Source organism: Ascaphus truei, chromosome 7, assembly GCF_040206685.1.
Source record: "Ascaphus truei isolate aAscTru1 chromosome 7, aAscTru1.hap1, whole genome shotgun sequence".
NCBI classification, from domain to species: Eukaryota; Metazoa; Chordata; class Amphibia; order Anura; family Ascaphidae; genus Ascaphus; species Ascaphus truei.
In genome coordinates, this window is record NC_134489.1 from 18,138,178 (window position 1) to 18,152,819 (window position 14,642).

A 14,642-nucleotide genomic window follows, 5' to 3' on the forward strand; every position below is an offset into this window, starting at 1 on the left:
AAATTCCCTTTTAAGTGCCGGGTGGTGGGGTGTCACGGTACCTAAGTGCCACAGCCTCTGAGGCACTGTGTGGTCATGTGACTGCAGCAAGCCATTTTGTCCCCTGCTCAATAAATTAAACCTTATTGGTGTGTTGATAAATAAGAAGTATAATCGGGAGCTACAATGGATGTGAATTTAAGTCCGTAACTGTAATTGTTTGCAGTATTGCAGTGGATATGACATAATTTCCATTTTCACGTTTACTTTGGGCGTTCTTTAAACCATATAGTTAATTTAGAAAGAAATGGTTTTGTCTTTTGTACTGCAAATATAGCCATATTTTTTCCCCACTGCTCATAAACGTGAAAACTCAAAGGTGCTCCATCAACCATGGTATTATGAACTTGTAAACCGCACACAGAATTTCTCATGCCAACCTAATTTTATTCTACTCCCACACATTGTCACTGATGGTTTATTAATGCTTTCTCTTTAAGAACAATTATCTTGTCCATTGTGGTTCAGTACCCCAGGGGTGCACAAACTTTTTTTGCTGCGCCCCCCATGCCTGCTCTCCTCATTGGTGCGCGTCCCGTCCCCCCCAAATCTGGGTCGCGCCCCCCCCTGTGCACTTACCAGATTGGACCATGTTGACTTTTAATGGAATATCTTCTGCTCTTAAATACCATCGTCATTTTGTGCGCAACAGGGGCCTTACATGTGTAATTTCTGTTACTTTTTTGAGAAACGCAGGAAATTAAGGTACTTCTAAAATAATTTTGTACCAAGTTTTTATATATTTTTTTGCCATTTGTTCTCTTGGACCATTTTACAAACATTAAATTACGGGTAGCAGCCATTTGTTATTCTCTCCCACCCCCGCTCGCCCGCAATGTTTTTTTTTTATTTTTTTTAATTGGTGTGTATCTCCTGGGGGAAAAAGTGGGGGAAGGGTTTTTGTTTTCTAAACAGTAGAATGGATTGTACTTATTTGTCTTTTAACAGGAAGGAGTGAAGACAGAGAATGACCACATTAATCTTAAAGTGGCCGGACAGGATGGGTCTGTAGTCCAGTTCAAAATAAAGCGACACACCCCCCTCAGCAAATTAATGAAGGCGTACTGTGACAGACAGGTATGAATGTGAAACGGTCAAGAACACGGCATGGTCTCACTTTCTTCCCAATCACTAGCACTTTTCATTTCTCTTTACTTTGTTTGGAAAGTTTCCTCCTGTAGTTTTACTATGAAAACATTTTTGTCTGCGCGTATAAGGCCATAGTGAATCTGACCAAATACAAACTAGATGCCAGTGCGAGAGACAGGGGGTGCCCAATGCTACATCCCATTGACAAAACATATATGATGAAAAGTATAAAGTAAAATACTTCAATAATAATATTAAATACTTGGTTATTTGGTTAACCCTTTGGCCAAAGCGTATTAAGCCTGCATACCAACGTCAAGGTATAACCAAATTAATGCAGGTCCTACACTACACTACACTGTGAAGCCTTCCTTTTACCTCTGTACCTCCAATTGACTGCTACCAGTCAGACATAGATGTGGTGGGTGTGGGAGTTTGAGCTAGCTGGGAATGTGTGTTAATTATTGAAGTATTTTACTTTATACTTTTCATCATATATGTTTTGTCAATGGGATGTAGCATTGGGCACCCCCTGTCTCTTGTTGTATGCAATTGCCACGCTCAGTAGCTCTCTGGTTGACATAAATATATATTCATGATGTGGTGGGTGTGGGAGTTTGAGCTAGCTGGGAATGTGTGTTAATAGATGCCAGTGCGCATGTCTATAGAGGGCACGTGAGAGACGGTGCATCCCAAACTTGAGGATACAAAATTGTTTGTATTTGCTGCGCGACGGCCGGGTCACATGCGCGGTTCAGCCAATGAGGGCGAACCGCTCACGTGACATCACAGGCACGCCCCCTAACGCTAAACCCTGCAGGCCAAGGATCGCTGCACGTACAGGAGCGTGTTCGGTCACGCGTGTCTGCTATGGACCTGGCCTAAATTAGTGTCTGCTTTGTCACCTGTCTGGCCTGTGAGATTTTGTGACACTGGTTTATCGTTGTTTTAAAGTTGCACATAATACCAAACAGAGGTAATGTTGCTTTATTTAACATGTATACTTACCTTTTTTTTTAAAGCATCAACATTCTAAAATACATAATTTCAAAATCACTTGGTTTGAAACAGTTAATTTTTTATTTACAATAGGGCTCTGAACTACACCACCTACACAATAAGATAATGGGATATATTAAGGCCATGTCCCTATCTGAGCATCAATTGGTTAAGGGCATGGAATAAGGAAAGAAGATGGGACAAGCAATTAAACTTCATATTAAAATGTTTTGCAAACACTTCAAGATGGATTTTCCAAAAATTTATTTCAGAACAATAATTCATTTGTTCTTTTAACAATCTCTGATGGACTGTAAGCTCTCACACGTAGAGCCCTCATTACAGTTTGCGCCTGTTTGTCCTTATTTGTGTAATTCTGTTGATGTTAGTGGTTTTTGTTAATTTTGGGAATGCACCTTTTTTATGACAAGTTTTGTTATATCCAAGACCCTGTCTTTAAGTGTATTGTTTTTTTTATTTATTTATATATATATATATGTAATACTGAGTTAAGTTATGGTGAGTAAAAAAAGTGACAAAAACCCTCCACAGGAAAGCAAATATGCAAATATAACTGTATGCTCATCTGTATGTCTTAGGCAGGTCTGCAACCCCGCCTTTCCCCATTATCACCCAGCATACAGCACTTCCACTGCAGCAAGGGATTCTGGGAAATGACATGCAAATGAGCACACAGTGTCACTTTTTGCCTCAATAACCATTTTTAAAATGGTTCCCTATAGGCTTAAGCTTGCTGCATGGTCACAGCTTTGAGCACAGCCAGGGTTAAGGTGCATTCCCAGAAAACCACCCACAGACAGCTGTTTCGACCTTGATGGGTCTCATCAGTGTGGGGTTGATTTTACTGGGAATGCAAGAGAGGCTATGGGATAGGCTAAACCATAATACTGAGTTATAAATATAATTTTTTTTTTTTTTTTTTTTTAAAGAGTACGGGATAATCAGATGAGCCACCTTTACGAACACCAACTGATACTTCAGCTATTGTTATCTCAACATGTATTTAACACACACAAAATTGCAGCCTGTTACACATTGCAAGATTGTAAAGGTGGTTTTTTTTGTTTTGTTTTTCCTTTCTCCAAGGGTTTGTCAATGAGGCAGATAAGATTCAGGTTTGATGGGCAACCGATTAATGAAACGGACACCCCTGCACAGGTATGAGAGAACCTTCTGCTCTATGTACATCTGCATTCCACATGAATACATTGCAGCCAAAGGGACCGGCAATATTTTATTTTATAAAATGTTTTACTAGGAAGTAATACATTGAGTTACCTCTCAGTTTCAAGTATGTCCTGGGCACAGTTAGGCTGCGTCCATGGTATGGACGACGGCGCCGGAATAGGCGCGCGTTTCGCAAGAAATCGGTTCAAACTGATTTCTTGGCGCGACGGGCCGGTCACATGAGCGGTCCGCCCAATGAGGGCGAACCAGCTCCGTGACGTCACTGACACGTCCACAGGCGGCGCGCTTACCATGGCCAGGGAAAGCACCCGCTTTCCCTCAACCTCCGCACAGGCGAAGTGTCTGGACGCAGCCTTATGATGACAGATACATGGTTACAAATACATTGTTACATTAAGTGAGCAAGGTTATACACTATATACACGACATGCCATGTAAGAGATAATGTTATAGGTGTACAGTATGTAACGGTTACAGACCAGATTAAAATGTGAGACATCTTTCGTTTTGAAAGAACTTAGACTGGGGGCGATTGTGAGATTCCGGTAGATTGTTCCAGTTGTGAGGTGCCCGGTAAGAGGAGGAGGAGCGGCAGCAAAGGGGCTAAATAAAAAAAATGTAACAAAAAAGAACATGTTTCATAGTGCTTTTCTGGGTCTTTTTAAAGTACATTTTATTTGGTTATAAATGAAGCTTAGACAGATTACTGCATTTAAATGTGTTCAATGCCAGCGGGTGTTAGAAATGCATGGAGGAATATATGTGGAGGGTTTTGGTATGTGCACTGGAAGCAGATGGGACAAGTAACTCAAATGTTTTTGGGAAACACAAAATTGGCAATGATGATGACAGCCATTTTTATAGTGATGTGGGGCAGATATGTCCGCGTAGCTACAGTGTTAAAAAAAGAGGGGGTGGGGGAAATACAGAAAACACTAAGGACATTAAAGAAAAAAATCTTCAGCAGCTGTTTTACCTGGATAGACCTGGGAGTCCTGAAGGGCGAAAATGTGATGCTCCCTTTGGTTGCCAGGAAATCTAAATCACCCAGTCAAAATTACATGGCCAGGAGAAATTACACACGGCTTTCTACTGGTAATACTGTGGATGTGTCTGTCTATAGCTCTATATCTATCAAATTTTAAAAATGTGATTGTTTGACAACAGAGGTGTCCCTAGAGCTGGAAGCAGCACGGTTGTGATCAGCAGGACCAACTGGACAAAAACATGCTATTTGGAAGGGAGTTGCTGCTCTTAACATTGCCACCATGTGTTGTAGAGCGCACCCTTTGCAATGTCTGTGATACGTCCTTTTGTGTGGTAGCTAAATCCCAGTGTTCTGACGTCTGCATTCTCTTTTCCCAGCTTGAGATGGAAGATGAAGATACTATTGATGTGTTTCAACAACAGACAGGTGGAGTGTGTTAAGCGAGCCCCCAGTCAGGGAGGGGCTGACCTCCCCCCCACGCACCTCACCACCCGCCTCTGCCCCTTGGATTTGCTATTAAATAGTAACCTAAAATGAACATGCTGATCACACGACACTTCTGAAAAGATTAGCGGACTCTTCCCCCCCGAAAAAAAAATGTTGTTTTGTTTTTCAGTTGCATGGGTCAGGAATTCGGTCATAAAGAGGGCCAGTCTGAAACATTATCTTTCTCTGCTAAAAACAAAAGTTCTTGGTTTTCATATATCATATTTTCTTTTATTTTTTTACAATGTGAGGTTGTTCATCACTTTTCAACAGTCCTATTTGGCTTTTTTTTTTTTCTTTCCCCCCTCTGTCCCTTTTGCGTATCCATATGTAAATATTCAGGCAAGTTCCTTACTGCAGTCAATGTAACCTTTTCTGTGCCTGTGAAGCAGTCCCCTCTGCCACGGAACAGGTGAATCTGTGCCCACACATGCGCCTAAAAGTTCTGCGTTTGGGGACAATGTGGGGGTGGGAGGAGAGGGCATTGGGGGGGAATTTTATTTACTAGAATGCTGTAAACATTTTGGTTACCTGAGGAATGTCATTCAGAGGATCCACAGGTCGTGCAAACTTTCACGAGGCAAATATAAAATACCAGACGTTTTAACACCCCGTCTGAAGATGGCACTAAATTTTAAGAATGGGTAGTGTGGAGGGCAAACGTGTATGACTGCTGGTAAACGACATGGCACATGCCTGATCAGATTTCAAACTGATTGGCCAAGCAGATCTGATCAGCCGCCGCAGTGTAGTAATTATACGGGGGAGGGGTCTTTGAACACTGGTGGAAGAGACAGCCGTGCATTGTCTATTATGTTGCTGGCCCTTTCTGCAACAAAGCAGTTAACACATTTCATGATTGGGTATAGATCCCATGTCTTTGAAAATGAACACGCTACACTGCATAACTATGCAACATCTTCCAGCCATCCCCCTTATCCCCAAAGATGCTTCTCCTTAAGTAACCTATTTACCGCTGCAAACAGATGCTTGCCAGTGCTGCAATGCAGAGTAATAATAACTGACAAACATCATTTCCAACTGCACATGGATGCGTAGCTCGGAAAGGCTGGAGGGATGGCATTGCGGTGGGCAAGGTGGCCTCTGCAGCTGACATTTTCTGTCTTCTGTTACACCTTTAGATGTTGAGAAACTTACTCCATTATGAACTGCAGTATGCTTGTTTTCAAGGTGGGGGGAAGCCCAACTCTGACCTGTTTTAAAATATCCCAGTTTGCAGGGAGGGTCTTGATACATTGTAATTTGTGTATTTAAATGAGTTTAAACTTGGTAGCAAAATCTTTGATGTTGCTGCTAATTTCTTCTCTAGCTACAGTGATGTTTTAGTACTGAAAATTTGCAAAACATTAGTAGATGTTTTTATTAAAGCATTTAAATGTTCTCCAAATTAATTCATTTACGCTAGTAGTCCAGTAACTAGACTTAAATGCCAGTCAAGTGATGAAAAACAAATCTGTCTCGCCCTTACCCAGTAGGAAACTTGTTTGTAATACTCCTAAGTCCTTAGAGTGTGGCCTCAGGTTTCTTTTAATATGTATACCTGCTGGATAACTGTATTATTTCAACAACAAATAAATAAAGACAAATCAGAATCTCTGTTTACCTTTGCAGCACAGTTGTAAATGTGTGAATGCTATTTTTATTAAATGTTTTTTTTTTTACTTCAACTAGCTTTAACCTTCAGAAACATCAGCAATATCTGCTTCTCCCTGACCCATGGTATCTGTTTGAATGTCCCTCGTGGCCTGTCATTTTTAATAGGTTGTTCACTAATTGTTCATGAATTGTTGCTTGGTCGGGCTGTCATTTGTGGACTTGTTTGGTCCATACCTTGCTTGCTTTAATCTTGATAAATGCTTTATTTTTCTTCACCCTCCCCAATCTGTGGCTTCATTTTATTGTGGGATATTCTGTTCAAACTCGCTGTTCATCAATTTGTACATTGTTGTCCTTTTTTATTTCTGTATACAGTAAATATAGTTTGGTACTCTGTCACGTTCTGTATGGCGTGCGTTACTGTGTGAATCAAAACATAACCTACACCTGTCACCTATTTCTAACTTCACTGTGCTGGAAGCATCTGTCAACCAGTTTAACTTTTTTTTTTTTTTTTTTTTTAAAGTAAAAACCCTTTAAAAACCACTTAATATACGATTTTTTTCCCACCTCATCTTGTTGTAGTATTTTCTACTTTTATATGACAAGAAAAACCGGCTTACATTTTCTCTAAATGGTTCACAGAAATAAGTTGTGTAGGGAAAGGTTTACTTTTTGACTTCTAAAGAAAATTTGAAAATGTGTTTTTTTGTCGACAGCTGCCCTGAGTATGTCCTGTGCATAAAAGTACTGTGTTCACTCTTGTCATTAAAGCAGCTCGGATACCAACCCTTTGCACACTATAGGAAACCAAAATCGTGGTGCCCTGACCCTATTGTAATCATAGTGGCAGTTAAAATTAGCAATCCTGTCTGAGACGTGAATGTGCTCACAAGTGCTATTTTGATTTGCGAGGTGACATTTTCTTGATAGAAGAGCAGTTCCACCCTAGGTCAATTTTTTTTCTTGCACTAATTGACTTCCTTTTAAGCCGCAACGCCTCCTGGGGTTTTATTTTTTTTCATTTTTACATAATTGGAACAAGGCGGTTCTATGGTGCTGACACTCACTGTTTTGAGTATTGGTGATACCGTAATTCCAGAGAAATAGTGGTATGCTCCCTTGTGGGTAACAAAATATGGCTGCCAAATCATGCAGGCTCTGCGACAGCTTGCAATGGCCATGTTGGATTCTCCAGGCGGAGCACTGGTATCTAAAATAGTTACAATCTTTTGCACTGGAGGAGGAGGTGAGTAAGCACTGGAGGCCTCCTGTTTTTAATTACGGCAGAAACATGAATGGCATTTTTTCCGGTATTTAACAGTTTAATTTTTTTTTTTTTTAATACTGGTTTTAGGAAAGTGTCAATCAACTTCATTGAACCTATTAATCACTGCCTATGGGCCACTGCATCATGTCAACAGTTTGGTCCTGCTGAAATGTGCAATCCCTCCAAGGACCAAACTGAGCTAATTCCAGGGGCATGTTCAAGAGGTTGCATCTGGATGAGGATACTACTTTTTTTTTTTTTAACCATTTTTTATTACGTTTGACATGGGTGGGGTTTTATTTTCTCTGGCTATTCTCTTGTGTGATGTGATTGTTCACCAAGTTTTTGTATAGCCAGGGTCCCCTCTCATTCCTCCCTATATCTTCTCTGATGAGGACAGGGTGGATAAGGGTAAAGAAAACACTTCATTGGGAAACATTTCATTATAATTATATGAAATAATTTATCGCTGTCACAGTTGATCAGATTAACCAGGGATTGCCAACACCAGGCAGAACAAGAGTTAAATAAACAATAGTTTATTCGGGCCAAAGCCGGTAGGGAGCAACACAATACAAAGACAAGGTGGGGGTCTCCTAGCTGGAGGGCCCTCCTGAAGCCAGCGTGCCCTTCGCTGTCTTGATCCTTTCAGTAACAAGTGACTGCCCCAGGTTCCACAGTTCCCACACCAGGTAGTCTATAACCTGAGACTACCCAAGAAGAGCTGCGGTATGTATACATTTATATAGCGCCAGATGTACTCAGTGCGTCACAAAGAATACAGTAGAGGGAATTATAATAATACAATAACCACAGCAAAATCAGAAATAGGAAAGGAAATCTCTGCCCTGAGGAGCCTACAATCTAAGTGGTATGAGGGGAGACTTACAGAGACAGCAGGTGAGGGAATAAGGTCTGTAGATGGCAGTGCTTGGCCACAATGGGTGGTAGGAGTGACTGGGTTGTGGGACAATAGCCATGAGTGCTGGCTATTGGGATGCTTGATTTGTGGGGTGAGTTTTAAGGTTAGTCAGTATTAAATCGGAAGGTTAACACCATTTACAGGGGAAGAGATGGCAGGGAGGCGAGGGTAAGAGCAGGTGTGTTTATGTATGTATAACTTTATTTATATAGCGCCATTCATGTACATAGCGCTTCACAGTAGTAATACATGTGACAATCAAATAAATAACCAATAATACAAATAACATCATGGGAATAAGTGCTTCAGACTTAAAAATGAATATTTAGGAAGAGGAGTCCCTGCTCCAAAGAGCTTACAATCTAATTGGGAGGTAGGAAGGACATACAGAGCAGGATGGTAAGTGCGTCTGCAAGGGGCCAAGCTTTATGTATTGGGTGTATAGTATTAGCCGAGGAGCTACTCATATGCTTCGCTAAGCAGGTGGGTCTTAAAGGTGGATAGAGAGGGTGCTAGTTGGGTATTGAGGGGAAGGGCATTCCAGAGGTGCGGGGCAGTCAGTGAGAAAGGTTTAAGGCGGGAGGGCTTTAGCTACAAAGGGTAGAGAGAAGACATCCTTGAGCAGAACACAAGAGTCTGGATGGTGCATAGGAGAAATTAGGGCTGAGATGTCTGGGTTCAGGCTTCGGGGAGATCCCCAGCAGCAGGGAGTAGATAGAGGGTGTGAATAGAGGATTTGTGTCATCTTTTATACTTTCCCAGCCTCCACCTGAAACATAGAGTAAGTACTCTTCCAGCAGGCAGACACGGTCCCAGCCCAACTCCCTTAACACTCCACCTTGCCTACACAGAGGCCAGCCCTCTGGCTCATTGTGTCTTATCAGCCAGCCATTTGTTGCTAGCCCAGCCACAAAATGGGTCACACAGATCAGTGCATTTACATAGTAATGATGCATAACGACATCACTTAACATGCTATGAGCAGCCTGGAGGCTACTTTGTCACTGAGATGGTTCAGTTAACCCTTGCTTTGAGTAGCCATCTTGATGGGCCCGTATTGTAGCTTGCCATGCTGCCTCTACTGTTATAATCGCGATATGTATCGTGACAAATACCCAAAAGGAAACAATGTAAAGTCAAAATGTCTCTTTTAATCCCTTTCTCTCTACACAATCTCTTTACACACTCTTTCTAGGTGACCTAATCACATCTTTTGGGTTTAAATATCACCTCTATGCTGACGACACAAATTTACCTTTCAAACCCTGACCTTACACCTACTGTACAGACCAAAGTTTCTGAATGTCTGTCTCTCTGGAATATCATCCTGGTTGGCCATCCGCCAACTGAAACTTAACATGGCAAAAACAGAGCTCCTTATACTTCCTCCCAAACCTGGCCCTACTACCTCCTTCCACATTACTGTTGGAAATACGATCATTCACCCAGTAGCCCAAGCACACTGCCTAGGGGTCACACTCGATTCCTCTCTCACATTCTCAACGTTTCTAAAACTTGTTGCTTTTTCCTCCGCAATATCACAAAGATACGCCCTTTCCTCTGTTACTCGACTGCTAAAACTCTGACTCAGGCCCTCATTCTATCCCGTCTCGATTACTGCAACCTCTTGCTGTCTGGCCTTCCTGCCTCTCACCTGTCTCCCCTACAATCTATCCTAAACGCTGCTGCCAGAATCACTCTACTCTTTCCTAGATCTGTCTCCGCATCTCCCCTCCTGAAATCCGTCTCCTGGCTTCCGATCAAATCCCACATCTCACACTCCATTCTTCTACTCACTTTTAAAGCTTTACACTCTTCTGCTCCTCCTTACATCTCAGCCCTAATTTCTCGCTATGCACCATCCAGACTCTTGCGTTCTTCTCAAGGATGTCTTCTCTCTACCCCTTTGTATCTAAAGCCCTCTCCCGCCTTAAACCTTTCTCACTGACTGCCCCGCACCTCTGGAATGCCCTTCCCCTCAATACCCGACTAGCACCCTCTCTATCCACCTTTAAGACCCACCTTAAGACACATTTGCTTAAAGAAGCATATGAATAGCATTGTTGATAATACTGGACACATGATACATAAATCTTGGCCCCCTGCAGACACACTTACTAGAATTCCCTCCTACTGTCTCTGTACGTTCTCCCTACCTACCAATTAGATTGTAAGCTTCTCTTCCTTAATGTTACTTTTATGTCTGAAGCTCTTATTCCCATGACCTGTTATTTATATGATTACAACATGTATTACTACTGTGAAGCGCTATGTACATTTAAGACGCTATATAAATAAAGACATACAATACATACAATCCCTTCCTCTCGCCAATGTCTTTTTTAAGAAACATTGGGGGAGGAAGGGGTTTAAGAGATTAGGGGAGGGGTTTAAGAGACGGGTGGGGGGGGGGTTTGAAAAGAGTTTGAGACATTGGGGGGATGAAGGGGGTTTACGAGAGAAATTGGAAGGAATTTGAGGGTGATGGGTTTAGAGAGACATTGGGGGGAGCGGGGGAGGGAGATTACTATTATGAGGATTCCTTTGATAGCCTTTACATTACAACGTGCTGCAGCTTTATTCTGGGAGTGAGGAGGGTGACTGCCAGCTCCAGGACACGCTGCAGCCTCAGAGACCCCAGCAGACAGTAATACCACGGTAATAAACAATGGTAAGTACAGGTCATTTTTATTACCATCATACCAATATATTGTCCAACCCTAATCCAGAGTCCCCTAAGCAACACAACTTCTAACAAATAGGACATCAATGTTCCCAGCACACCAAGGAAAAATAAGCTAATGAAGGATCAGCCAAAAATCAAATTTACTTATACATGTACGATGCATATAAGGTCAAACAGCAACCAAGGGAAAACGTGTATACAGGGGGACAGGGACAAAGACAGGGATGGGGAAGAGAAGAGGAAGAGAAAAACACGGGGAATAAAAAGTGCAGGGCAAGGGGGGCAACGTAACGTTTTGGGGTACAGACCCCTTCTTCTGGCCTGTTCCCAGGTAGATCGAAGTCACCTGGTACTTCCCTTACCCTGTGACTAGGTCCCTGGAATACACAGTGACACACTGACACTAAATTACAAAGGTAAATGAAACAGTGGAATACCAAAGATATAAAAAACTACTGCTGGTTCTCCGGGCAAAATACAGGTAAACTGGGAAGCACAAATCTCATACAGGAGTGCCTGTAAACACAGTGACGGCTATGGAGTATAACTGGCAAATTATGGTGCTAAATGGTTAATGACCCACTGAAGTAGACTTGTAACCAGCATACACAGGAACAGTCCAAAGGTAAATTGAGCTGGAACAGTAAACTCCTCAGTGTGCAAAAAAAACCAGCACTGTTTTTCTCTTCCTCTCCTTCCCTCTCTTCCCTTCCCCATCCCTGTCTTTGTCCCTGTCCCCCTGTATATACGTTTTCCCTTGGTTGCTGTTTGACCTTATATGCATCGTACATGTATAAGTAAATTTGATTTTTGGCTGATCCTTCATTAGCTTATTTTTCCTTGGTGTGCTGGGAACATTAATGTCCTATTGATTATTTGGGAGGAACGAGGGTCCTCTCTGTTCCCGTCTGCACCCGTCATTGCTACACAGACTTTCTTAGTGTGTGCTGTCTGTACTTATTTTGTTAACTTCTAACAAATGTTCCAAAAAAAATGTAAGCACCCAAATTTTTGTTATTTGCACTGCTAGATTTATTTACAGAAGCCAGTTCATTTTTGTCTCTGGCCTATGTCAGATTGCACCTTGAAAAAGATCCTCTCAGCAGGACCAATTGTAGCTCTTCCTTTCCGTCAGTGCCTACTATAGATTCTTCTCCCAGAGCATCCTAGCGCCCGTATCACTTATATACAAGCGAGTGCAGGGATTGTCTGACGGTTCAAGTTGTCCCATGGTACTCTATTGCAGTTCTTGCTGCAAGTCTTTGGGGTGACAGCAGTCAGTGGTGGACAATGCGATCGTGACATTGGTTGATTGCTTGGCATATTTTACAAAAGAAAAAAAATCTCTAGGAGGTAATAATTGAAGCTTCACGTTTAATAAAAAAAATCTCCTTAAACTTTTCTAAACAGAGCACATTCTACATTGTGAAACTTTCTCTTTTGGAGGCCTTTTGATGCGACCTGAAAATAATGCCACCCATACATAGCACTTGGTTGTGGAGAAGGTGAATGTTACGGTCACGTAAGCAGTTTAGGTTTGCATGTTTCCTGTAATGCACCTTACGTTCCTTATCAGCTAAAGTGTTAACATTAAGGCAGGCATTTTTAATTGTCCATAAACAAAAACAAAAAAAAGGCCACTATGTAAGGCTGCGCTTATAGTGCCGGCGACAGCAACGCGACGTCGTGTCAAAACAAATGCATTGCCGCCATCGCGTGCGCGCTTATAGTACACGCGGCACGACTTCTGCTTGGTCGCGATCGTTGGAAGTCATCTCAATTTGATTTTTCCAGCGACCGTAGCCGGCACTATAAGCGTAGCCTTAGGCTGCGCTTATAGTGCTAGCGACATGACGTTGCATCAAAACAAATGAATCCGTCGCATGCGCTTATAGTAGGGGCGAAGTAGCGACCTAAATCTCTGTAGTCAGTAGAATTCGATTTTAACAGCGACGGTCTCACCATGTGACAGGCTGTAACCAATCAGATAGCTTCTGATGCAGGGAGAGGGGGGGGGATTTGTGTGTGATGTGCAGGGAGAGGTGGGGGGGGTGTGTGAGTGCAGGGAGAGGGGGGGGTGTGTGAGTGCAGGGAGAGGGGGGGGGTGTGTGATGTGCAGGCAGAGGTGGGGGGGAATGTGAGTGCAGGGAGAGGGGGGGATGTGTGTGTGATGTGCAGGGAGAGGTGGGGGGGAATGTGTGTGAGTGCAGGGAGAGGGGGGGATGTGTGTGAGTGCAGGAGAGGGGGGGATGTGTGTGATGTGCAGGGAGAGGTGGGGGGTGTGTGTGAGTGCAGGGAGAGGGGATTTGTGTGTGATGTGCAGGGAGAGGGGGAGGGGATGTCTGTGAGTGCAGGGAGAGGGGGGGATGTGTGTGAGTGCAGGGAGAGGGGGGGATGTGTGTGAGTGCAGGGAGAGGGGGGGATGTGTGTGAGTGCAGGGAGAGGGGATTTGTGTGTGATGTGCAGGGAGAGGGGGGGAGGGGATGTGTGTGAGTGCAGGGAGAGGGGGGGATGTGTGTGAGTGCAGGGAGAGGGGGGATGTGTGTGAGTGCAGGGAGAGGGGATTTGTGTGTGATGTGCAGGGAGAGGGGGGGGGATGTGCGTGTGTCTGTCAAGTGAAACTATATTAAGAACTTTAAAATGGTAAATTCTCGCGTAATTTAAAGTAAATTTAGCATACAAACAGAAATTACAACTCCTCTCCGTTTCAGCCTTCCCCCTTGCTCATGTCCCCACCCCTCTGCTTCCCCCTTGCTCATGTCCCCACCCCTCTGCTTTCCCCCTTGCTCATGTCCCCACCCCTCTGCTTTCCCCCTTGCTCATGTCCCCACCCCTCGGCTTCCCCCTTGCTCTGATCTCCACCCCTCTGCCTTCCCCCTTGCTCATGTCCCCACCCCTCTGCTTCCCCCTTGCTCTGATCTCCACCCCTCTGCCTTCCCCCTTGCTCGTGTCTCCGCACCTCTGCCTTCCCCCTTGCTCTGATCTCCACCCCTCTGCTTTCCCCCTTGCTCTGATCTCCACCCCTCTGCTTTCCCCCTTGCTCGTGTCTCCGCACCTCTGCTTTCCCCCTTGCTCTGATCTCCACCCCTCTGCTTTCCCCCTTGCTCGTGTCTCCGCACCTCTGCTTTCCCCCTTGCTCGTGTCTCCGCACCTCTGCTTTCCCCCTTGCTCGTGTCTCCGCACCGCTGCTTTCCCCCTTGCTCGTGTCTCCGCACCTCTGCTTTCCCCCTTGCTCGTGTCTCCGCACCTCTGCCTTCCCCCTTGCTCTGATCTCCACCCCTCTGCTTTCCCCCTTGCTCGTGTCTCCACCCCTCTGCTTTCCCCCTTGCTCGTGTCT

At 43.8% G+C, this 14,642-nt stretch overlaps 1 protein-coding gene across 1 annotated transcript in view; it reads left to right on the plus strand.

The window, feature by feature from the left end:
* SUMO3 (small ubiquitin like modifier 3) overlaps positions 1–6,707 on the plus strand; it is a 9,866-nt gene extending 3,159 nt beyond the window's left edge. Inside the window, exons 2-4 of the mRNA XM_075607136.1 lie at positions 988–1,116; positions 3,235–3,306; positions 4,702–6,707. Of these exons, the coding sequence (XP_075463251.1) occupies positions 988–1,116; positions 3,235–3,306; positions 4,702–4,764 (264 nt within the window). The 3' untranslated portion in view covers positions 4,765–6,707. The remainder of the gene's footprint in view (positions 1–987; positions 1,117–3,234; positions 3,307–4,701) is intronic.
* The last annotated feature ends 7,935 nt before the right edge of the window (positions 6,708–14,642 follow it).